The sequence below is a fragment of the Capricornis sumatraensis genome, chromosome 13, assembly GCF_032405125.1.
Source record: "Capricornis sumatraensis isolate serow.1 chromosome 13, serow.2, whole genome shotgun sequence".
Classification (NCBI taxonomy): domain Eukaryota; kingdom Metazoa; phylum Chordata; class Mammalia; order Artiodactyla; family Bovidae; genus Capricornis; species Capricornis sumatraensis.
In genome coordinates this window covers 47,856,227-47,882,275 of record NC_091081.1, presented here as the reverse complement: position 1 = coordinate 47,882,275, position 26,049 = coordinate 47,856,227, and the positions used below count along the sequence as shown (strand labels likewise).

General features: G+C 41.1%; 1 protein-coding gene across 1 annotated transcript in view; it reads right to left on the bottom strand.

Annotated features, from left to right (window-relative positions):
- The window catches only part of BACH2 (BTB domain and CNC homolog 2), an 86,229-nt gene extending 67,700 nt beyond the window's left edge, over window positions 1–18,529 (bottom strand). Inside the window, exon 1 of the mRNA XM_068984945.1 lies at window positions 18,287–18,529. Within this exon, the coding sequence (XP_068841046.1) occupies window positions 18,287–18,529 (243 nt within the window). The remainder of the gene's footprint in view (window positions 1–18,286) is intronic.
- Window positions 18,530–26,049: the final 7,520 nt, after the last annotated feature.

The window sequence follows — 26,049 nt, the reverse complement described above, 5'->3', positions numbered from 1 at the left end:
ATGTATCTCCTGAGAACAAGAATATTCTACAAAACCAAAATACCAATTTCCCTCCCAAGAAAAGTCATGTTGGCACAGTGTTATAAATCACACTATACTGTCTGCATTCAGAGTCTCTAAATTGCTCCAAGAATGTCCTTCATAGATTTTTTTTCCAGTTTGGGAGCCTATTAAGACCACTTACTGAATTTGGTCCCACTTAATTTTCTTTGACCCCATCATTTTGTCTTTAATGGCAGTGACACTTTTGAAAAGTTCAGGCCAGCTGTCTTGAAGAATGTCTCACAGAGGATGTCCAGCCATAAAACTATGTTCAAAAGTTAACCCAATTTATCCTTTTATTGTGTGGTTAGTTAACCAATTTAATATACAGAGTTCATTTTTTCTATTTATTTTAAATTTTAGAGTTTGCTGTTTTTCATCTTTTTTTTTTTTGGCCACACTGTGAGGCTTATAGGATCTTAGTTCCCTGACCAGGGATTGAACCCAGGCCCTCGGCAGTGAAAGCGTGAAGTCTTAACCACTGAACCACTGAGGAATTCCCTACTTTTCATCTTTTTGATTAAATTTCAATTTCTTGATTACATAAAACATTTAAATGGTTCAAAAGTCAATACCAAATAAAAAGATACATTTAGAAAAGCCACTTGCATCTTAAATTCTTTCACTTTGTTTTAGTCCACTTTCCAGAGGTCACCTTTTCATACCTTTTGTTTAACTTTTCCATTTCTTTTATATTTTATATATGTATGCATTATAAATACATATCCATATTTCCCCTCGTTCCTTAATCAAAAGGAAGCATACCATACCTAGTGTATGCATGCTTCTGCATCTTGCTTTTGCTTTCCAAAATATATCCTGGAAATTATTTCATATCAGCACATGGAGATCTTTTTTTTCTTCTATATGCAGTTGCATGGCTGTACATGCATGGATAATCCTGCATACATGTTGTTTTGTTACTCATAAAAACCCATTTTTTAAAAGCTGAAGGATAATTGCTTTACAGTATTGTGTTGGTTTCTACCAAACATCATCATGATAAACCCATTCTTCATGAGAAATAGACGGGGAAACAGTGGAAACAGTGTCAGACTTTATTTTTTTGGGCTCCAAAATCACTGCAGATGGTGATTGCAGCCATGAAATTAAAAGATACTTACTCCTTGGAAAAAAAGTTATGACCAACCTAGACAGTATATTCAAAAGCAGAGACATTACTTTGCCAACTAAGGTCCATCTAGTCAAGGCTATGGTTTTTCCTGTGGTCATGTACGGATGTGAGAGTTGGACTGTGAAGAAGGTTGAGCGCCAAAGAATTGATGCTTTTGAACTGTGGTGTTGGAGAAGACTCTTGAGAGCCCCTTGGACTGCAAGGAGATCCAACCAGTCCATTATCAAGGAGATCAACCCTGGGATTTCTTTGGAAGGAATGATGCTAAAGCTGAAACTCCAGTCCTTTGGCCACCTCATGCGAATAGCTGACTCATTAGAAAAGACTTTGATGTTGGGAGGGATTGGGGGCAGGAGAAGAAGGGGACGACAGAGGATGAGATGGCTGGATAGCATCACTGACTCGATGGACGTGAGCCTGAGTGAACTCTGGGAGTTGGTGATGGACAGGGAGGCCTGGTGTGCTGCGATTCATGGGGTCACAAAGAGTCGGACACGACTGAGTGACTGAACTGAACTGATGGACTGAATTCTGTCTCCTCAAATTCATATGCTTAAATCCGCATCACCAGATAACCATATTTAGAGACAAGTCTTTTCAGGAGGTAATTAAGGTTAAATGAGGCTGTAAGGGTGAGGCCTTGAGCTAACAGAACTGGCATCCTTACACGAAGAGGAAGGGACACCAGTGTTCTCTTTCTTTGTGCACAGAGTAAAGTCCATGTGAGAACACAGAGAGAAGGTGGCCATCTGCAGACCAAGAAGAGAGGCTTTAGGATAAACCAAACCTGCAGACACCTCAGTCTTGGACTTCTAGCCTCCAGAGCTGTAAGAAGATAAATTTGTTGCTTACGCCACCCGTTCTGTGGTATTGTTGTTATGGCAGTCTGAGCAGATTAATACTCGGATCCTAAGAGTTAAAGAGCTACAGATTTCCCAGGAAAACAAGCTAAAGATTGATTTCAGAGAAAAATCACTTTTTAAAAAACTTCAAAGACATTTCTGGAGGCTCCTGGGGAGGAAGTAAGGAAGAATCAGCATTCCACTGACCACAGAGTAGGAAGCAGTTTGTATTAAGTTGCTGCAAACACCAGTGTGAGCCTTACAGGTGCAGGCCCACTGGAACATCACTTTCTATTTTGGCTCGCTCCTGAAATCTCAGTCACACACGTGTCAGTTGTCTTCTTGCAGACTTTGGGCGTGAAGGAGGGAAACCATCTCATTATTGCAGGGCCCTCAGTGGTCCAGGCTTTCAAGGATCCGGGGATGGCCTTATGGTGTCTTCTTTGAACAAAGCCAGGCTGAGGATGGGAGTAGCTTCTTTTACTTTTGGTTTGTTTATTTATGTGGTTGCTCTAGGTCTCTGTTGTTGCACGCGGACTTTTTCTAGTAGTACGTGGGCTTCTCACTGCGGTGGCTTCTCTTGTTGCGGAGCACAGACTTTAGCTGCGGGCTTCAGTAGCTGCAGCACGTGGGCTCAGCAGTTACGGCTTGCAGGCTCTAGAGCACAGGTCCAGTAGTTATGGCACTCGGGCTCAGCTGTTCCTCAGCATGTGGAATCTTCACAGACCAGGGATCGAACCCATGTCCCAGCCTTGGCAGGCAGATTCTTATCCTCCAAAGTTGCACAAGATTTGACTAGACAGTGAGAATTTCCTTCTCTATCTGGAGATGCAGAAGGTCAGAGTCCTGGAAAACATCTGCGCTATTTTCACTGAAAATAACACTAGTAATTTCCAGAGGAGTAACTCTAGAGAATATACAGGAAGGAAGAGCATCTGTAAGTTTCAATGATCATGGTAAACTGAAATATGAAAAAGGGGCTTAAACTTTTAATAAGAAGGAACTAGAAGAAATCTATCCCCTTTACCGCTTCGGGGGTTAATTTTCATTTCACCAATGAGACTGTGAGTGCGAGTGCGGTTCGGTCCAAGTTAAGGACTCTAGTCTCCTAGTCAGGAGCATGGAGGGCCCTGAGCTAGAAGGAAGGGACCAGGAGCACTGGTGCTTCTAGAAAGAAACCTGATGGGGTCACAGAACTTGTGAAATCACACATTAATACTATACTGCAGAGTTGTACATTTTCCAGCATCATGCTCCACACTCCACTTGATCTTCATTCCTTCCTTCCTTTCTATCCACTGAACTGTTCAAATAACCTTTTTATTATCGCAGAAATGTAATAATGTATGCTGCAGGAAATTGGAAATTCAGAGAAGCAAAACAAAACCCATCACGTTCCCACCATTCACAGGTCACCACTCTTAACACTTTAGCACATGCACTTTGTCTCCTTTACACACACACACACACACACACACACTTAGAGTTTGTAGTTTTTAACCAAACTAAGATCATACTGGGCCTATTGTTTCTCAGCCTGCCTTTTCCAATTATTACCAACTTTCCATTTCAGGGAAATTTCCTCTAATATCCAGACCACATTTGAATTTCTACAACTTCCCCCCAAAGGTTCTCTATAACTGGTTTATCCAAATGAGTAACCACTCCAGGACCATATTCTGCATCTGGTTTTTAAATCCCTTAACTCTTGTTTAATTTAGCATAGTCCTACTTTTATGACACTGACTCATTGAAGAAATCAGGTCATTTGTCCTGCAGAACATCCCACCTTCTGGATTTGCCCCATTACTCCCTCAGGCTGTTGTTATGCTTGTTTTTCTAATCACTGGTTTTCCTCTAACTGGAAATTATATCTAAAGGTTTTATGAGGTCAAGTTGCACACAGAACACATCATTGAGAAGGGTGTGTATTTCATGGATATCATCAGAAGACATCTAACACCAAGGTGACTCACCAGGAGTGATGCTCAGACTGATTCCTGCCTGGGTTTGTGTGTAGAGCGTGTGTGTGTTGTTACTTTGTATCTTGTTGTGTTGCTTAGCTACTGTACTAATGTCCACCAAACATTCATCATAATGGCTTTAACCATAAGTGAACACCTTTTCTGAATTTGTGCCTAACACTTTAAAATATGTGGCACTGGATTACAAACGCCCTGGAGGTATTTCTAGAAGCTCCGTCCTCCAGAAATTCAGTGCAGTAAGTCCCTTACATACAAAACTTCAAGTTGTGAACTTTCAAAGATGCGAATGTATGTCTGGTTCCAGCAAGGAACCAGAATCTGCCATCAACATCAGACGTGAGTAACACTGCAGCTTGCCTTCCATCTCCTATTGCTGACAATCCTTCAGCTCTACCATCTCCCAACTTCTCTCTCTCCTCCCATCAGTAACTCTTCTTGCCTGTTCACGTGATGCCAGTCCCTGTGTGCCAGCTGATGTACTGTACTCCTGTACTTCTCAAGGTCCTGTACTGTAAAATTAGAAACATTTTACTTTTTGGGTTTGTTTTTTATGTACATACTATTTGTGTGAAAAGCATTATAAACCAATTACAGTACAGTACTATATAGCCGATTGTGTTATTTGAGTACGTAGGCTAACTTTGTTGGACTTTACAAACAAGTTGGATTTATGAACACACTTTCAAACAGAACGCATTCGTATGTACCTTCTTGTAGGTCCTTGCATCTATCTGTGCTATGTAAGGTGTGATGATCACAATATCCCCTGGGAGGCATACTCCCTAAAAGGTCATTTAGGGAGCTCCTCTATAGGTACCTTCAGTCCAGTAAACTGTTGAGGTTTAACTTCCACAAATAAGCAAAGATAAACTTAAAACCAGTCATCCAGAGAAGACTGTTCTTAGTGGAGGAACCAGAGATGAGAGTTTCAGTGCAGGAGTTGAGGGTTAGCCCTGGCCCTTTTTTTTCTTCTCTTTTCTCAGCTGCTGCTGCTGTTTAGTCACTCAGTTGTGTCCACCTCTTTTCGACCCTGGGAACTACAGCCCTCCAGTCTCCTCTGTCCATGGGATTCTCCAGGTAAGAATACTGGAGCGGGCTGAATACTGGAGTGGGTTGCCATTTCCTTCTCCAGGGGATCTTCCTGAACCAGGGACTGAACTTGAGTCTCCTGCTTGGCAGGCAGATTCTTTATGGCTAAGCCACCAGGGAAGCCATCTCTTTTCTCAGAGGGGTCAGCAATTCCCAGTTGTCTCAGCCATGCCCTATGGGCCTGTGTTCCTCATATCCGTATCATCAGCTGTGCACTCTTGGTGCCTTGTGAACATATAAAGTGCCATAGATAGACACGAAGGCTGGACAGCCTCTCTCTCCACTGATGAGTCCCACGCTCAGTTTTTGGGACCTCTCAGCTCATCACCAGGCACAAACCATTGTCAGTTCATGTTGGGACCAGGTGAGCCTCCTGACTGTACCCTCTATCTGAAGTAGTCTATGAACACATCCATCCAACATTTCACTGCTAGACAGCTATTTCTTAAATTTCTTTTTGTCATGTTCCATTTGGGCTCACTTTTTGGCTCACAACTATTGGCTACTCAATCAAGATTAAATTCTTTGTCTAAAATTTATTCTTTCATAGAAGGCCCCATGGAATCTGACCCTATTTTGAATTATTTCTCCAAACCTACCCTTTGTGCTAATCAGAGATGACTCCTCAAGGCCCTGTTACTGCTTCTTTTGGGACCTTTGCAGCATCAGCATCCTTTCCTGAAGGATTTCTTTCTTCTCATTCCCTGAGAAAGTCTGATCAATCCGGTGAGAGTTGGTTTTAGGAGATGGAAGGAAAACCCCATCCCACCACCCCACTGGAACCTCAGCAGCAAAAACAATGGCTAACACGTGGCATGGCATCTACAATGAATGCTTTTGAATTGTTCACACCTTTTGATTCCTATGGTTTGCCTTGATTATTCAACTATTAATATACTGTAAGCTCTTTGGAGGAGATGGTCTTATTTGATATTTCTAAGTTAAGGCCCTCCAAGTCCATTCCTCTTTTTCTATGAAGTACTGTCCTTAAGCCATCTTAAAGGCTTAAAGGACTTGTTTGTCCTTTAAGCACACACACACATCTCTGGAGGTAATTCTGTGTTTGTTTCTACCCTATCCCAGTGTCCAGCATCTTGCACTATTATAAAAATATCCTTGAAAAGAGCTAAGATCCCCCACACGTAGCCAGGATACTATTTCTTCTGCTAGCGAGAAAGAACATCTGGTCGACATCTACCGTAATAGCCTCAAACAGGAGGCGAGGAGAGATTGTTGGACAGAAAAGGAAAGGTCATCTCATTTCGCCCCCATGAATATCCTACAAATCTGAAGGATTTAAGTCACCTGCTACTCAAATCCCCAGAGTTACAAAAGGTGTGCTTCAAACATCTTCTCCTAGAATCCTGCATATTTCTTACCCCTGAATCTTGGTGGTCCATATTTTTAATCTTCCCACCTTCCTAGTTGTAGGATACCACTTAATTCCTGGGATACAACAGCTCTGCTTGGCAGAAAGAATATTCTCATATAGTCTAGGGCATTCCTTGGAAGGAAGAATGACAGCTAGCGTGACAGTGTCTCTCGTGGTACAAGACTGCTTATCATTACAGAGTGAGACCCTTGAGGATCCTATCTCTCAGTAGACATTTTCCTGGTCTTTTAGGAACTTTCCTGTTTTTCCCACCCTTCTCTTTTAGTGAGTAATAAACTAAGAGTAGTAGATAAGTTGTGAGAAGTCAGAGGGTATGTAACTCCATCCCAACCTGTGCCATTCTGCACGGCTTGGCACCCATGCATGTGGCCATGCTCTCTGAGACCTGCTCTATTTTACCTATTTCTGGTCGCTGATGCCACCTCTGCAAATAGCATCATCCCTATACTACTTTTAGGAAGAATAACCTGTCATTCGGTTTTGCATCTGGAGAAATAAAAAATAAACAAACCAAGAGAACAAAAATGGAGACTCAGAAATAAAGAATCGGGAAAAAATGAGTAGTGATGACATTTATTTAATACTCTTCTCTATACAGCAGAAGACAAAACGAAATCGTTGTTACTTCAGCAAGCTGGAGGCCTGTAATTGTGACCTTCCATATTCTTCCTTTGATTTCCTTCTAAACTCAGGAATCTTTTGTTGGCTAAATACCAGCCTTTTTTTTTTTCCCATCCCCGGGCCAACTTTTTGGCTTGCTTGGGAACAGCTGCCAGTTCTCTATGCTGCCAATCAGTCAAGAAACGTGCTCACATTGAGGGCCTGGCTCCATCCCACCCAGGGTGCTGAACGCTCTCACTTTTTCACACACAGCCTTTGCCAGGCTGCACATAGAAGTCCAGCTCAGACAGGAAAGCTCACTGTATCACCAGTGAGCTCGGAAGAGGTGCCAATGTCAGTGAGAGAGACTGTCAACATATTTGAGGAGTCGATGGCACAATGAAAGATTTTGCTATGTGTACCAAGTAAATGAAAAAAAGAACACTTCTGAAATATCAGGAAAACCAAAAGTGCCATTGTTTACTTGCTCCCTGAAAGTAAAACCAACCTACCCCTTTGTCTGGTCTATGATTTGGTTAAGAACCCAAACAAACAAGAAAAGAAACAGAAAGGTATTAACTGATGAATGCCAACAACTATTTTACTTTCTTTGTGTTTCTAAGAATAGCCTTTTCTACTGAAAACCACACACCACTACAACGCCTGGATATGCTCCCTTTTATTCAGGAATTTTCTGAATCAATTTCCTGCTTTACAACTTGTCCAACCAAGATTCCAGGTGTTCTCACCATAAGGGTCCCTTTCCAAAGTTGTCTGCTTGTATAGAACACCTCCAGAAATGTCACGGACACTCTGACAATAGAGCTGAAACCTGAAGATGTTTGGGGACATTCCAAGTTTCTGAATGGAATGTGAATCCATTAAAATGATTAGGTAATTTTACTGATATCCTCCCATTTGCGCCAAGTGGTAGAGCTGCCAAAGAAAAGACAGAATCAAAACCGATTCTTGGATTCCAGCTCTGAGTGATTTGGTGTGGAAACTGTATTTTCTTGTAACTCATTTAAAAAACACACCATGCTTTCACTGTTTAATTGCAATCTCAGTTTTCAGGAAGCAACGAGAAATGAGATCTATGATTGATGTTTCTCTCCTGTTCGGCTTTCAGTCTAAATGGTCCTGCGTTTTTATTGGCAAAGGAGGGCAGGTAATAACAGTGAACAAGAAACCTATTCTAAGAAGCACTGGCTCAAGTGAAGTACCACTACACCATGAGTGACTCAACCGTGTACTCAAGAATGATTGCTCTGCATCGATAAAGCCATGCTAATTGGACAGTGGCTTGCTGCCAGCTCATGTTGGCATCACCTATAACACCCCTGGCTGACAGCTATTATGTCTATCACACCTTTTTTTGGGGGGGTAAGCTGGATGGGAAGTGGAAATAATTTTGAAAAAACCATCCCAAGTGCTATTTAACTTATCATGAATTAAAAGTTTAATTAAGTATCCTGTTAAAGGCCTGGGTTCTATGATTAAATGTGACAAAAATAATACTCCTGATTCCTGATCAAGTGAAGAACTTTATAGCTCTGAACTCTTGTCTTTAAAGCTATTACTAATTTTAATTGAAATAGCTAAGAGATTCCATAACAGAGCAAAGAAAGAAATGTACTGGATGTTTAATTCATATAGAGAGAAGAGTTTTAAAATGAATAGATACACTGAAAACTACTACAAAATTTAATTCAAACAACTTTACTGTCAAAGGTTTTTATAAATGGACCTATTTTAAAATGTTGATGACCGTTTTCATCCTACATTATACAGGGGGAAATAGGTATAGTCAAAGAAAGTCTTAAAACTGGCTTTGAAATCAGGTCACTTAAAAATAATTCTTAGACAGGTCTTAGTTTTTTGTCTACTTAACTCCTTCTACTATGCCAAAAGAGGAACACATCTCTGCTTAAAGTTCTTTAAATAGGACTTACTGGCCTCAGGATTTAGAAAATGTAAGAGGTTTGGAAATAGCTTATCTATTTCAGTTTTAAAATTAGCTATTGCTGTGGCTATTTTCACCCCAGATTTCCTTCCCTCTGTAGCAGTGCCACTAAGCAGCCTTCAGAGATGGAATCACAATAGCATTAACACCCCATTTTGTGGCTTTGCTTTTATTGCACCCCCATCTGAGACAGAGGCCCAGATTTCAGGGCTGGAAGTCACCTCTGTGTAACTATAAATATGTTCTGCCTTCAGGCAGTTCAAAATTATCAGCATGAGTCTAGGACTTGAAAACTTCTTACTTGCCAGCAAGTAGTTACCTGGAATATTTTGACTTATTATTTATTTGCTTTTTTTTTTTCATCTGCTGCCAAGTCTCACTAATGCAACTTGGAAAATTGCACCACAGCTTTTAATGAGGACCCTGAGGTAAGAGTCATTTCATCAGAAAAGGTTGTGCTTTCCTTCTAGGGGAATAATAACACCTACTGTCTATATAGCACCATCCTTCCAAGAAGTTTAACTTATCACATTTCATTAATCTAAAGAGCAGACTTGAAAGGCAAACTGTTATCCAGTATTGTTACTCCCTGCATATACACATGGACATTGACATCATTAAATGAAAATAAGTTTTTTCAAGATACTTCTGAAATGGTTATAGAGTAGTGATCTACATTTTCTACAAGCTGTCTGTGTTCTAGGTTATCAAATAGCCCAGGGGTTCTACAGCTCTTGAGCTGTCATCTGTGAACTCTCGTAAGACCATCTCCAAAAGGTCAGGGAGGATTTACAAACAGAAGTAAGCTCACATCTCTTCTGAAGCCGAATGATTCTCTCCTTTCCAGACCAATCTGCTTCCCATCTCCCTGGTCTTTCCCTACCTCTCAATCCAGACATCTTGTCTCTCTTTCTGACCTGCAGGATTTTTTCCCTCTCCCTCCAGTAGGAACCTAGAAAAATTCAAAGACCATCAACTTGTCGCCTAGCCTAGGTAGCTAGGGATCATCCAGTTCAACTCCATCAATTCTGAAGGATGAACCTTGCTAAGTTGAGTATTCCCACTTGCTCAGGAGACCCTACCCCCTTTCAAGTCCTCAAGAGCAATTCTTTTAGGGACTAGTCTTGTTGTCTCCCATATCAGCAAGTTTTCTCTCTCTTTTGGAACTTTCCCATCCACCCAAGTATGAGTCAGGATGAGCTCTGCTGTGCAAACAAACACACACTAAGTCTTAATGCCTTAACATAAAAGTTAATTCCTCATTCATGTCACAGTCTGATTTGAGTCAGATGGCTCTCCTCCAGCAGTGACTCAAGAATCTAGGTTGTGGTTCCACTACCTAGGAGTTCTCTGACAGCAGTTCAATGGATAAAAAAGAACATGAAGAGCTCAGGCTTACTCTTAACTGCCGCAGGCTAGAAGTGACATGTGACTTCCTCTCACCTTTCACTGGCTGGATCTAGTTACCCAGCACACCTAATTGTGAATGTGGTCTTCTTGTGTGTTCAGGAAAGAGAGGAAAATTGGATATGAGTGCATATTGATAATCTTTATCTTCAGGGGCAAGTGTGCTGGAATTTCTCCCTACTGAAAACAAAAGCCCAAAGAAAACCTCTTGTGACTCTATTTCCCTCCAGTTTCTGGCTCACCTCTCTACTCGCTTTAAATCAAAGGCTTAAAAATGTAGCCTGTGTGAACTTCTTCAAATACTTCACTTCTTGCTAGAACAGAACCCAACTGGTTTTTGCTCCTATTGCTTTCCCAAGTGCTCAACGAAATCATGAATGGCTTCCAAATTACTGGATGGTCAATTTTCAACCGTCACCTTAGGTCACTACCAGCTTCATCTGACATAGCTGATCACTCTCTCCACCTTGAAATACTTTCATTACCTGGCTTCTGACACACTACACTTTTTGTTGTTTTTGCTTTTCTTTCTATTTCAATAGCTGCTCTTTCTTGGTTTACCCTATCACCTCTTCTTTTTCTCTATAACCTCTTAGTTGTGGAAAGACTCAAGAATCAATCCTAAGACCATTCTCTCTCTCTCTCTCTTTTTTTTCTATCTATACTTATTCATTTCGCATTTGTATGTGGTCTTGGGACTTTCAATACCCCCAGTACTCTGGTATTAAAATTCTATCTCTGGGCTGGATTTCTCCCATGAATCTCAGTCATGTATATCCTTACTGTGTAGCAGACAACTCTGAAAGGGCTTCCCTGGTGGCTCAGACGGTAAAGAATTTGCCTGCAATGCAAGAGATCCAGGTTAGATCTTTGGGTAGGGAAGATCCTCTGAATAAGGAAATGGCAACCCACTCCAGTGTTCTTGCCTGGAGAATCCCATGGACAGAGGAGCCTGGAAGGCTACAGTCCATGAGGTCTCAAAGAGTAGGACATGTGTATGTCCTTACTGTGTAGCAGACAACTCTACCTAGATGTTAATAGGCATCTCAGACTTAATATGTACAAAACAGAACTCCTAATCCTGCCCCACCCGCACCATCTGAAACCTATTTCCTTCAGGCTTTCACCAATCCCAGGTAACAGCAACTTCATCCTCCCAACAGTCTGCCCAAACCTTGGAGTTATCCTTAACTCTTTCTCTTTCACCCTGTATTTAATCTACAGAATAATCCCATAAGCTCTACTTTCAAAATATTACCAGAGGGACTTCCCTGGTGGTCCAGTGATTAGGACCCCATGCTTCTACTGCATGGGACCGAGGTTTGATCCCTGGTCAGAGAACGAAAAGCCCTCAAGCTGAGCAGCCAAACAAACAGATGTTTGCAAACTTTAAAAAAAAAAATTACCGGAATCTAACACTGATCACCACTCCCCTGCTATCGCCCTGGTCTGGGCTCTCATGTCAGGCCTGGTTTGCTGCCTCAGCATCTTCAATGCTTTCCTTGCTATGCCCTTGTCCTCTTTCAATTTATCCTCACCCAGCAGTCAAAGTTATCTTTTCCTGTAAAACCCTCCACTGGCCTCTCAGCTCATTCCAAGGAAAGGTAATGCACCCTGCTTGTCCCTGATTCTTCTCTGCTGTGCCACCTTCCACGCACCCTTTGTTCGTGTTATTACTGTGTGTCAAACAGGCCAGGCCGTTCTAGCCTCAGGGCCTCTTCCTTGCCATTCCTTCCACCTGGGTCACTCTTCCTCCACAGGTCAGCACGGCTGTCTCCCTCACCTTTTTCAGGTGTTTATACAAAAATCATCCCCCAGGGACTTCCCTGGTGGTCCAGTGGTTAAGAATCCACCTTCCAAGGCAGTAGGCACAGGTTCGATTTCTGGTCAGAGAACTAAGGTCCCACATGCCTCGGAGTGACTAAGCCCAGTGTGCCGCAACTGAGAGAGAAGTGTTAGCATCGCAGCTAAGATCCCATGTGCTCCCACGTACTGCAACTAAGACCCAATGCAGCCAAATATAAAATAAATAAATACATTAAAACAAAGTCATCTTCCAATCAGGCCTTTCCTGACCACCCTATTCAGAATGGCAATATCTGAACCCTGATGGTCCTTAACCCCCTCCCCTGCTTTGTTTTCCTCAGTGGCATCTAACAAAGTCCATGTTGCATTTATTTATTTGCTATCTCTTCTTCTCCCCTACTGGAATGTCAGCTCTGTGTGTTCACTAGGTTCATCCAGTACCTAGAACGCTATCTCCTGGTACAGCCTTTGATAAACATTTATAGGATGAATGAATAAATGAATGAATGAATGAATGAGGAAACAGAAACTCAAGGAGGTTGACTGGCCTGCTCAAGACCCCACGTACAGTTAGTGCCAACGTCCAGATTGTGGTTTTCCCAGCCCCTCATGGTTGATGCCCCTCAGTTCCTAAAATTGGCCTACTCTACTTGAGAGGTTTGTCTAGGCGATAAATGAGGGGGCCAAAGGGCTGGCTCTGTGCTTCGGGGTTGGGGAGTGCTTTGCGTTTCTTGGTCAGGCCATGTTCCAGAGACCTCCCCCACCCCCACAAGAATCACTCTCGGGCTCAGAACGCTGTGGGCATCCTCTGCTCATCCAGCATGGAACACTTTCTGTAGTATGACATCCTGAAAGCACTGTCCAAAGATAATTATGCCTGTCTTATAGTTTCTTTAAAAAACTGGGCCGAAGCCATTCCAGGAACATTAATGGCTTTCATCGTCTCTAAAAACTTTCAGACAAGAAGATTCCATCATTTCCCTGCTGGCCTCTGGGCCCAGAAGCACTGCACAGGAACTTTCTTTCCTGCACCCTGTGGTGGAGACTTCATAACAAATGCCATTTTTTTCAGAACCCTTTTGGGTCAGTTTTCCCTATTGTTTAGCACTATCAAAACAAGATCTGTCACAAAACATTGGGAGGGAGAGAGAAAGTGAAAGATACAGGAAAAGCAAAAGACAGAGATAGTGAGTGAGCAGAAGTCTGAAATATATTGACAGTTATGAAAACCTAAGGTCTGCCTGAAGGGGCCATATGTACGTAAGTCTACCCTACAGCCATTCCCTGGGTGAACCTTCTCCTTCTCTGGAGAGTGAAAGAACCCGGCAGACAAGCCCAGAGAAAGGGACCAGAGCCTTGGCAATAACCTCTCTCCATCTTGTTTGTTTGTTTATTGATGGCAAATGAGAACTGGGTATATTTAAGGTATACAATGTGATGTTTTGATATATGCATACACTGTGAAATGATTACCACTAAAAACAAATGAACGAATCTGTCACCTCCCATAGCTATCTCTTATTTTTGGGTGTGTGGTGAGAACTCTTGAGATCTACTCTCTTGGTGAATTTCAAGTATACTATATGCTATTATTAGCTACAGCGACCATGCTTTACATTAGGTCTCTAGAACTTATTCATCTTATAACCGAAAGTTTGTACCCTTTGATCAATATCTCCCCTTTGGCCCTACCCTTCAGCTTCTGGCAACCACTGTTCTATTCTGTTACTATGAGTTTGACTTTTTTCCTTAAATGCCACAGGTAAGTGAGAATATGCAATATTTGTCTTTCTTGGTCTGGCTTATTTAACTTAGTATAATGTCCTCTATGTTTATTCATGTTGCCACAAACATCAGGATTTCCTTTTTTTTTAAAAAGCTAAATAATATTCTCTTGTGTGTATGTATGTGTGTATTTACATACAGACCTCATCTTCTTTATCCATTCATCTGTTGACAGACACTTAGGTTGCTTCCAGATTTTGGCTATTGTGAATTATACTGCAATGAACATGGGACTGCACAAAGCTCTTTGAGATAGTGATTTTATTTCCTTTGGATATAGACTCAGAGTGGGATTGCTGGATTGGATGGTAGTTCTACTATTTTTAACTTTTTGAGGCACCTCCATACTATTTCCCACAATGGCTTACTAATTTACATTCCCACGACAGTGCACAAAGGTTTCTCTTTCTCCACATCCTTGCCAACATAGCAAGAACAGCCTTGCCATGCTTGGCACATCAACCACTTTCTCTTCATCTCTAACTCAAAATACGCTTACTATTATACATCAGGTGATCTGTTTCATTGTTGAATGAAAGCACTAAGGGCAACGCCTTATCCCCTAGTCTTTGGTAACACACATTCCTGGATGTGCTTTTCAATGAGGAGCCAACACTCAAGTCACACAAATCCTGGGGACTATCTGTCATTCCATTTTATGGGAGGAAAAAAAAGGAAGACAATTTCTTGACTCTTTGACTTCTAAGAGGCCCCTTTCAGTTGAGAGACTACACTGGCACTGTGGTGGGCTCAGCTCTGCAGGCAATGGTGCTGCCCATCGGGGGTCAGGGTTTGGGGCTAGAATTGCGCAAGTGGACAGCAGCTGCAGGCTGGAGCCGGGTCTGGCCTAAGCCGACTAAGCAGGGCAGTAGGAGGGGTAGCAGTTTGTATCTGGAGATTTCCTAGCCAAAGATGGAGCTTTTGGATTTGGCCGTGCTGGCCCATGAGAAGCTCGGTGGCTGGCCGGCTGAGAGCACAGAAGTGAGCCGAACGAGAACAAGGCTGGGACAAGGGCCAGAAGGTGATCTGACCATGATGGATTATGATGAAGATTTCCAAGGAGCTAATGAAATGCTTTTTCTTACATCATAGGAACCAAATGCCAGTGAGTTCCAGGCAGCTACTTTTCAAGGTAGTGTTTGTGATGTTGATTCACCACTTAATTCAAATTCTATGAAGTCATTCACTGAGCTAAGTAGGACAATGATCTTTGAGCCTGCAAGGACCTTGCAGTGCGCACACAGCAAGGAGAGAAAACAATGCCCGGTGCTTGGTTGGGGCCACAGGACGGGGCTCTGAGCAGAGGCGACAGGCTTGGAAGTGGGTCTCAGAAAAAAATTACAGACCCACAAAGGAAAATACCATGGAGGTTTGTTTGCATGCCCATTAGCGGGAAGCTTAGAGCTGGGTTACTGACAATATGAATTCACGTATCATGGGAAGGAAAAAAAAAACGCTTAGTTATATCTGAAGGGTTCAGGCACATAAATAACCAGAATGTTTTAATGATTTGGAAATGCAGATGACACAGGGGCAGAAATCATTTCACACGACTAGAAAGAAGAAAACCAGCATTTAGCAGATTCTCACTTAACTGGAAGACAAACAACCGAAAAGTTCCAACAGCAGATTTTTGTGTGACATCTCCACAGTGTGCCTCTGACTACAGCGCCCAGTGCCAAGGAAATAAGTGATCATCAGGGATTTGATCTAAAAAGAAACTTTTAGGTTAGGTTTTATTGCCTTGGCATTGTATTATGACACATAATATAAGGACTTCAGAATTGTAGGGGGTTTTACAGGTAAGAACTGGGGCTCAGAGAGGTTAAGGGACTAGACGAGGATTACAGAGCTTACTGGGATTGGGGGAGGCCAGGGCTTATAAGGTACAGGGTCCAGGGAGTTTTAAGACGTGGTCAGCAGTCATGGAAGAGAGACTAAATTATGTAAATTATGGTTTTCATTTGTAAATATATTTTAAAATAATCTAACTTTTTAAAAGCGTATAAAACATAAATTAGGTGGTTCTCAAACAGATACAGATACTAAATTAACTGCAAACTCCACCCCCTCCCCAAAACCATTCTGGGTAAGTGGGATTCTTGTCAGATATTTTCAGAGAATTCTAGAGCGAAAGTAAATTCAAAAGGCATTCTTGACACCCGCCCCTCTAGAGACGAAGAAAGAGTCTCACATTTGATGAAGTCCTACTAGTTTAAATGGAGACTTTTATATTTATCCTATCACCTCATGATGGATTAAGTAGCTGCCCATTAACACAGACGAGGACAGTCCAGCTCAGGATCACTAGTCACCAGGCAGCTGCCTCTCCTTGGCCTTCCCACATCACTTGGCATATAAACGTCCCTCCCTACCCCAGCCCCGATTACATGGCCTTCAGCTGATTGGCTCTTTGGCATCTTGTATCGGGATCTTTTTAGTTATGCTCTTGCCAGGGGTGTGAGGAGTAGTGATGGAGCCTTTCACATGGGTACATAGCAAAGAATATTCATGTGAAACTCTATGCCACCTTCACTTTGCCAGCTGGCCACTCTCCTGCTTTGCAGACATTGCTTAATAGGGGACTGGATCTGGTGATCCTTCTGACTCCCTGTCTTTTTTTTTTTTTTTTTTGAGGGGGGGGGCGGGTATACAGCGACTTTTAAAAATTGAAGGACAGTTGATTTAAATTGTTTCAGGTGTACAGCAAAGTGTTTCAGATTTATAGATAGGAATATATATGCATCTATATTCTTTGGGCTTCCCTGGGGGCTCGATTCTTTTCCATTATAGGTTATTGTAAGATATTGAATCTAGCTCCCTGTGCAAATAATGTTGTCTTAAAGTCTATTTTGACTAGTATCAATAAAGCTCCCCTAGCTTCCTTGCTGTTTATCTATTTTATATTTTGTATATAGTAGTGTGTATATTTGTTTCTTAGGTTGAACTTGAATGTCTTTCTGCAGAGCAGGTGCTTGCCTCACCATTGCCTATTTCTTATATAATGAAAGTGAAAGTTGTTCAGTCATGTCTGACTCTTTTTAACCCCATGGACTATACAGTCCATGGAATTCTCCAGGCCAGAATACTGGAGTGGGTAGCTGTTCCCTTCAACAGGGGATCTTCCCAACCCAGGGATCAAACCCAGGTCTCCCACATTGCAGGCAGATTCTTTATCGTCTGAGCCACCAGGGAAGCCCACTTTTTATATATAACCTGCTTTATTCATTTTTATGATTTCTAGGCCTCTGGAGGCACTGGATTTATGACCTCTGGGACTTAGAGCTAGTTGCACCCATCACTCCCTCAGGGTGACTGGGTCCTTGGTTTCTCCTAGGAGTGCTGTGAAGAGCTGCTCTGTGGATCATGGCACAACTCTGGGGCTCTCTTTGTACAGACTATGGGTGTGAGCTGTGCAGTGCACAGCCTGTGCAGCTGTCAGTGGCCCTAGTGCTGGTGGTGCATAGGAAATGATTCTGGCCTGAACACAAAGCCTAAGGCTGCTCAGTGTCACTCTTAGTCCCACAGAAATGAAGAGGAGTCAGGATGACGGAAGAAGAGAAACAGCATATGCAGTTCAAAGGGGTGACCAATCTAATGGTCTGTCAGCATGAAGCCTATCTTTTGAGTGTCGGCAGCTCAAACTAGTCAATTGAGTATCATCTCTGGACAGAGCAAGTACATCTACTAGTGTCCCCAAGGTACAGAAGTGACTGGACTCCCCAAAGTAATTAAGAAACCTGAGTAGGGTATTTTCAACAATGGTGAGAAAAGCACAGTTTACGCTTCTTAGAATCTAACTATATTAACTGTGAAAACGACCGCTTGCTTTTACTTTGCTCCTGGGCAAGGAAGGTGCTGTGAATACTTTCATTCTTTTACTCTCAAGGTAAGTCAAGTGTTCCTTCAACCATTTGAAAGAGAAAAATCATAGCAACAGCCCCAGTGATTCAGATCCCACATCTAGGATTGTACTAAACTTCGGTCAAACGACTCAAAACCCGAAGAGTAAGTGAACTAGAAACTATGAGAGGCTGCGAGCCACAGGTGAGGTTCAGATTCACGCTTCCGAGACTTGAAATGCATCAAATAGAAACCGGCTCAGCCACAAACCTAACATGTGGGTAACTTGATCATCAACCCGCAAGTGGGGATGTGGCATTGCGCCCACCTTCCAGGTCCACCTCCCAGTCAACAGGCCTCTGTTAGCAACCACACGAACAAACCATAGTACCGTACCTCCTCGGGCAAGCTGACCACCAAATCATTTTTCGTCTGTCCGACCAGCGCCTGCCAGAAGTATTCACTGCATGCGGCCAGCACAGCTCGGTGGGCCCGGAACTCCTTCCTTTCCACGATCAGGGTCACGTCACAGAGAATATCCTTTTTGCGCTGGTCATTGAGGCCCAGGAGGATGTTGGTGCAGTGGACTGTGGACTCATACACATACATGGGGGAGTCAGGCTTCTCATCCACAGACATGCCGTTCACACCCTGAAAGAGAGCAAGCCAGCCTGGGTCATCGTGGCTCCCTGCGTCAGAGAGACGGTGAGAAAGGATGCTGACCTCCTGTGAACCACCACCCTGATGGAGTCAGGCTGAAAGGCGCAGAACTGTCTGTTAGCATCTTATGCTCAGTTAGCACCGTGAACTCATAAAACATCTGGAAAGTCGTATTCTATGGCTGACTTTTCTCCTTTCCCCTTACTGCGTCTTTTTAAACCCCAATGGAAACAAAGCCAGGTCTTTTAATGGAACACCCCAAACACTCAAAACACATACCCACTTTAAAACTTGGTAGTTTTGATTTTGTTAGTGGACTGAAAGGGAACTTTCACACATACTCAGTCCCAGTGCAAGTATTAACTGAGCTTTGTGTTAAGAGGAAATGAATCATTCAGAAGTATTGGCAATGCTGCCTTGATGAAGCACGTGTTTAAGTTTCTGGGCTGAAATTTGGCCAAGACACCAAGTGGTTAAACATCTAATCACAATGCGTAATTTAACATGGGAACTAAACGGACTGTGTATGATGGAGTGGATGTAGCCACTTATCTATTGCAATTGCCCTCCACCACTTCAAGCTAAGCTACCATAATGCTACTACTGTCATGAAAGGCTCTTGAAAAGAAGTGGAAGTGTGCTATCATTACTCCAGCAGACTGGAGGTACACTCTCTTCAAGGGAATACAGTATATCACACTAGCAGTCAAAAAAAAAGATATATTCAACAGTGAAGATTACTTTTACAAAGAGGTTCTTTGCTTTAAAAAGTGTCCACTGACGAATTAAAAAAATCTAATTAATTTACCTATCAGTTGCGCTAGTGGTGAAGAACCTACCAGCCAATGCAGGAGACATAAGAGATGTAGGTTTGATCCCTGGATCAGGAAGATCCCCTAGAGTAGGAAATGGCAACTCTCTCCAGTATTCCTGCCTGGAAAATCCCATGGACAGAGGAGTCTGGCAGGCTACAGTCCATGGGGTCACAAGAGTCAGACATGACTGAAGTGACTTAGCATGCAACAGTTTTCCAGTAATGTTTACACTAGTATGAACTTCAATAGTGAGTCTTACTTTCTTTTTGGCTTTATTCTTATTTATTTCATTCAAAAAAACTTAAACAATTTTTTTGTGGTGTTGCCTGGCATTCAGGATCTTAATTCCTTGACCAGGGATTGAACCCATGTCCCCTGCAGTGGAAGCGTGGAGTCTTAACTACAAGACTGCCAGAGAAGGCCTTCTTATTTATTTTTTAAAGAGCTTTAACACACCATAAAATTGCATAGCCTAGAGCATGCAATCTTGACATATTTTGGCAGATATTCACAACTGTGAAACAATACTAAGTCACTTCAGTTGTGTCCAACTCTTTGTGACCCTATGGACTGTAGCCCGCCAGGCTCCTCTGTCCATGGGATTCTCCAGGCAAGAATACTGGAGTGGGTTGCCATTTCATTCTCCAGGGGATCTTCCTGACCCAGGGATGGAACCTGTGTCTCTTGTGTCTCCTGCACTGGCAGGTGGGTTCCTTACCACTAGTGTCACCTGGGAAGTCCAAAAATGTATTCTCCAAATACAGTAGTCCCTTGGTATCCACTGGAATTGACTCCAAGACTGCCCACAAATACCAAAATCCATGGATTTTGAAACCATAATCACAATCAATACACTGAATATATTCTTCACCACTGAGTCTCTTTACATCCCTTAACAATCTCTCCCTTGCACTCCTCCATTCACCTACTGATGGATACTTGGGTATTTCCAGCTTTGGGTTGTTACAGATAAAGCTCCTCTGGATTAGTGTATAAATCTCTGTATGAATGTAAGCTTTCATTTCTCTCATGTAAACACCTAGAGATAGAATTGATGGATCATTTTGTATGTGTAAGTCTAACTTATAAAGAAACAGCCCCTGTTTTCTAAAGCGGCTGTGCCATTTTACATTTTCAATGGCAATGGATGAGAGTTCACTTCTTTCCCATCCTTGCCACCACGTGGTATGGTCAGCCTTTCTAAGTTTGGTAGTTATAACAGGTGCATTGTGGCATCTCTCAGTGATTTCAGTTTGCTTTTCTCCAGTGACTGAAGATATTGAGAATCTTTCATGTGCTTATTTGTCATCTATCCATTTTCTCGGTAGAGCATTTAATCTCAGAGTCGTGGGTTCATGCCCCACATTGAGTGATGTGTTGGGGCTTCCCTGGAGGCTCAGATGGTACTTCTTGCAGTGCAGGAGACCTGAGTTCAATCCCTGAGTCAGTAAGATCCTCTGGAGAAGGCAATGGCAACCCACTCCAGTACTCGTGCCTGGAGAATTCCATAGACAGAGGAGCCTGGTAGGCTTATAGTCCATGGGGTTGCAAAGAGTCCGGTGTGACCAAGCGACTAACACTTTCACTTTCATACCTTTTCTCTGGAGAGATTCTTTGCCATTTTATACTGGGTTGTTTCCTTATTACTGAGTTTTGAACGTTCTTTATAAAAGTTTTTAATAAAAGTCTATCAGATATGTGATTTGCAAATGTTTTCTCCAGGTCTATAGCTTGTCGTTTTATTCTCTTAGCAGTGTCTTTCAAAAAGCAGAAAATCTTCATTTGATGAAGTCCAGTGAGCAATTTTTTCTTTAATGAATCATGCTTTTGGTGTCATATCTAAAAACCCTTTGCACAAACCAAGGTCACATCTTTTGTCAGATTTACAACTAGATATTAATATTTTTAATGCAATTAGAAATGGTTTTGTTTTTAACTTACATTTCTGATTTTTCATTGTTAGTATATAGATATATAAATAATTTTTGCATTTTCATATTGTATCCTGCAGCTTTGTATAACTTGCTCATCAGTTTCCATAGACTTTTCAGGGTCTGGAGTTTTAATTATAAATTCAATTTAAAAACTATTGTCAAATTTATTGGCATAAAGTTACACATAATATTTCCTTATGTTCCTTTAATATCAGTAAAATCTGTACCAATGGCACCTCTCCGCCTCTAGATACTAGAAATTTGTGTCATGTCTTTTTTTTTTCCTGATCACTTTGGCTCAAGGTTTATCAATTTTATTGATATTCTCAAAGAACAAGCTTTTGCTTAAATTGATTACTTTCTGTTTTCTATTATACTGAATTCTGCTCTCATTATTATATCCTTTCTTGTCCTTACTTTGGGTTTAATTTGCTCTTCTTTACCAGTCTCCTAAGGTGGAAGTTGAATTCATTGACCTGAGATCTTTCATCTTTTCTAATGAAAACTTTATTGCTATACATTTCACGCTAGTTACTTTAGCAGCAAGAAATGTTGAACTTTTATTTTAATTCAGTTCAAAATACTTTCTAATTTTCATTTTGATTTCTTCCTTGATGCATATATTATTTGGAAATAAATTAACAGTGAGTTCCCTACATACAAATGAGTTCCATTTCAAGAGCATGTTTCTAAGTCCAATTCGTTTTTAAGTTCAACAAAGTTAGCCAAGGAACACAACTAACACAGTCGGTTATAGGGTACTGCACTGCAATAGATTTATAATACTTTTCACACAAATAACACATAAAACACAAACAAACAAAAAAGCCTGCTGGGAGAGAAGGAACCAGAAACCCAGCCTCTGCTCACACAGGTTTCAAGTGAGGAAGATCTGATAGGCTAGACCATGGTATCCTGGATGAAATGGAGGGAACAAGACCCTTGAAGAGAAGTTACCATTAGGAAATGGAGAATTCAAACCTAGAGGGACATTTTGGAATAATATGTGGAGCTGATGACACCAGCTCCTCTAGTCCTATGTATCTTAGTCCAGAGGTTTGTTCTAGGAACCATGGCTGAGCAAGGGATACAAATATGCCGCCTGGGAACCCAATGTGGAGCTCCACTGAGGTGTGAGTGGGGCTGACTGCTATATGGCAGGATTGGACAAGGGTTCACCTACCAGGCAGGAACAGTCATCAACAGTGATAAAGTCAAGGCAGCAGGTGGATTCTCAGATTCTAGTTCACGAGTATGATGGTCTCTTTCTGCAGATGACATACTATACATAGAAAACCCTCAACATGCCACCAGAAAACTACCAGAACTCATCAATTAATACAGTAAAGTTACAGGATACAAAATTAATATACAGAAACCTGTTGCATTTCTATACACTAACAATGAAAAATCAGAACAAGAAATTAAGGAAACAATCTCATTTACTATTGCATCAAAAATAATAAAATATCTAGGAATAAACCTACCCAAGGAGGTAAAAGACCTGTAATGGGAAAACTGTAAGATACTGATGGAGGATTTCTCTGGTGGCCCAGTGGCTAACTCCACGCCCCCAATGCAGGGGGCCTGGGTTAGATCCCTGATCAGGGAACTACATCTCACATGTTGCAGCTAAGAGTTCACATGCCTAAACTAAAGATTCAGTTCAGCCAAATAGATAAATAAACTAAGTATTTTTAAAAAGATACTGACGGAAGAAACTGAAGATGACACAAACAGCTGGAAAGGGATACTGTGTTCTAGGACTGAATAATTAATACTGTTAAAATGACCATACTACCCAAGGCAATCTACAGATTCAATGCAATTCCTATAAAATACCAAGGGGTTTTTTCACAGATCTAAAGTATAATTTAAAACATTTTATGGAAACACTAAAGACTATGAATTACCACAACAATCTTGAGAAAGGACACAACTGGAGGCATCATGCTCCCTGGCTTCAGACTACAGTAAAAGCTAAAGTAATCAAAACAGTATGATATTGGCACAAAAACAGACACATAGATCAATGGAACAGAACAGAGTGCTTAGAAATAAACTCACACATTTATGGCCAATTAATCTATGATAAAGGAAGCAAGAATATACAATGGAGAAAAGACAGTCTCTTCATTCAGTAAGTGGTGCTGGGGAAACCAGAAAGAATGATATTAAAATGTCACTCTTTATAAAATTAATGTCACATCATATATAAAAATAAACTCAAAATGGATTAAGGATATAAATTTAAGAACATAAAAATCCTAGAAGAATACACAAGCAGAACACTCTTTGATATAAATTATAGCAATAGTTTCTGGATCTGTCTCGTAAAGCAAAGAAAATAAAAACAAAAATAAACAAATGGGATCTAATTAGACTTAAGTGTTTTTGCATAGCAAAGGAAACCAAAAGAAAAAAAAAAACAAATGAAAAGACAACCTACAGAATAGGAGAAAATATTTGCAAATGATGTGACTGACAAGGGGTTAATATCCAAAATATATAAAAATCTCACACAACTCAATATCAAACAACAACAACAACAAGCAAACAACCCAAGCAAAAAATCAGCAGATCTAAATACACATTTCTCCAAAGAAGACATACTAATCGCCACCAATCACATGAAAAGATGTTCAACATCACTAATTATTAGAGAAATGCAAATCAAAACAATGAGGTATCACCTCACAACAGTCAGAAAGCCCATCAACAAAAAATCTGCAAATAATATGTGTACCTATGGTTGATTCGTGTTGGTGTATCAGAAACCAACACAACACTGTAAAGCAATTATTCTCCAATTAAAAATAAATTAAAAAAACAAACACATGCACACACACACAAGAGTCTACAAATAATAAATGCTGGACAGGGTGTGGAGAAAGTTCAACCCCTCTACACTACTGGTGAGAATGTAAATTGGTGTAGCTACTATGGAAAACGGGATGGAAGTTCCCGGAAAAACTAAAACGAGAACTAGCATGTGATCCAGCAATCCTCCTCCTGGGCATATGCCTGGAGAAAACTCTCATTTGGAAAGATACATGCACTCCAATGTTCACAGCAGCACTACTTACAATAGTCAAGACACGGAAGCAACCTAAGAGTCAATCAACAGATGGATAGGGACGATAAAGAAAGTATATATCTGTGTGTGAAGTGAAGTGAAGTGAAGCGAAAGTCACTCAGTCGTTTCTGACTCTTTGTGACTCCATGGACCATTCAGTCCATGGAATTCTCCAGGCCAAAATATATATATATGTGCATACACATGCAGACACACAATGAAATACTACTCAGACATAACAAGAATGAAAATTTTCCATTTGCAGCAACATAGATGGGGTTGGAGGATATTGTGCTAGGTGAAATAAGTCAGACAGAGAAAGACAAAGACTGTATTGATATCACTTGTATGTGGAATCTAAAAAAAAAAAATACAACATACTAGTGAATATAACAAAAAGGAAAAAATATCTATCATTCCCAAGACGCTGTTGCTAGACTCTAATATGTCTGAGGGTTTTCTTGACTTTATTACATTATTCCTGGATAATCCTTACAATACCATGCCAAGCCCACTCTGTGCCTCTTGGTTTTTACATTCCTACCAGAGTTTATCATACCCCCTCCCCGTTGGCCCCTCTTCAAGCATAATGGAACATGATGTTTCTCTTCTTTTAGAAATCAGTCAGCCCTTCCCATGCTCCAGTTATCATCGGTGCTCTTCTAGGAATCCTGTCTAATTTGTCTGTTTTGGACTGACCAATGCCAACCAGAAATCTGGTTCTCCTATCAATGCATTATGTTATTATTATTATTATTTTTTTACCTACCGTACTAATATATAAACACATTTTTTCCCCCTAATGCAGCAAATCCTGAAATCTGTAGCAGGACCCATGGGATCTAAGAATGAAGTACTTTGTAGTGAGTAACAGCCCAGAATAGCATATAGGAATCTGACAGCCAGTCTTTACGCTGAGCATTAGACAATGTGTTAAAGTGTGCAGACATTAGCTGAAATCAGATTGTAAGGAAGCTTTCCAAAGGTTCTGATTTGGGTTTTGGCTGGATCTCATTCTTCTTTTTGTAGGCCAAAAACCCTCCCAGCTGCACAAGTACACACACATATACCCCAATCATCTTATCATATGGTTTGGCAGTAAAAGATAATTAGTATAATTTTATCAGAGTATGCTCATCCTCTCAAAAAGCTACACAGACCACAACTCTTATCATTCAAAGATGAAGCGTTAATGAATACAGACTCACTTGTTAACTCCCTCTTTCACTCTTCATTCACTATTGGGTCATATTCAGAAATTAAAATGCCTAACACTTAATTCTGAAGGCAAAAGTCTACATTGAAAAGCCAAGAAAAGAAAAAGAACTACAATGGGAAACCTGAAAAGTTTCAATTCACAAAAAAGTAGAACGTTAAGTTTTTCAGATAATGTGTCATGTTTACAATGTTTCATAAGAGAAGACATGAATATGCCTTGCAAGTAATGAAAAAGACCAAATTACAAACCATTTCACTTGAAATTTCAACCACACTTCTCCTAGAAACAGTGCATTAAGTAAACACTTCTGTGAATCAAACACTAAATTATTTAGTATTTGCTGAGTAAATTTCTGCTCTTATGAAGCACTCTTTAAAAGTCACTTACTACAGAACTGTAAGGGTTAGTTTATATAAAAGAAAGTTATCAAGTCTATAGAAGTTTTAGAGTGCACT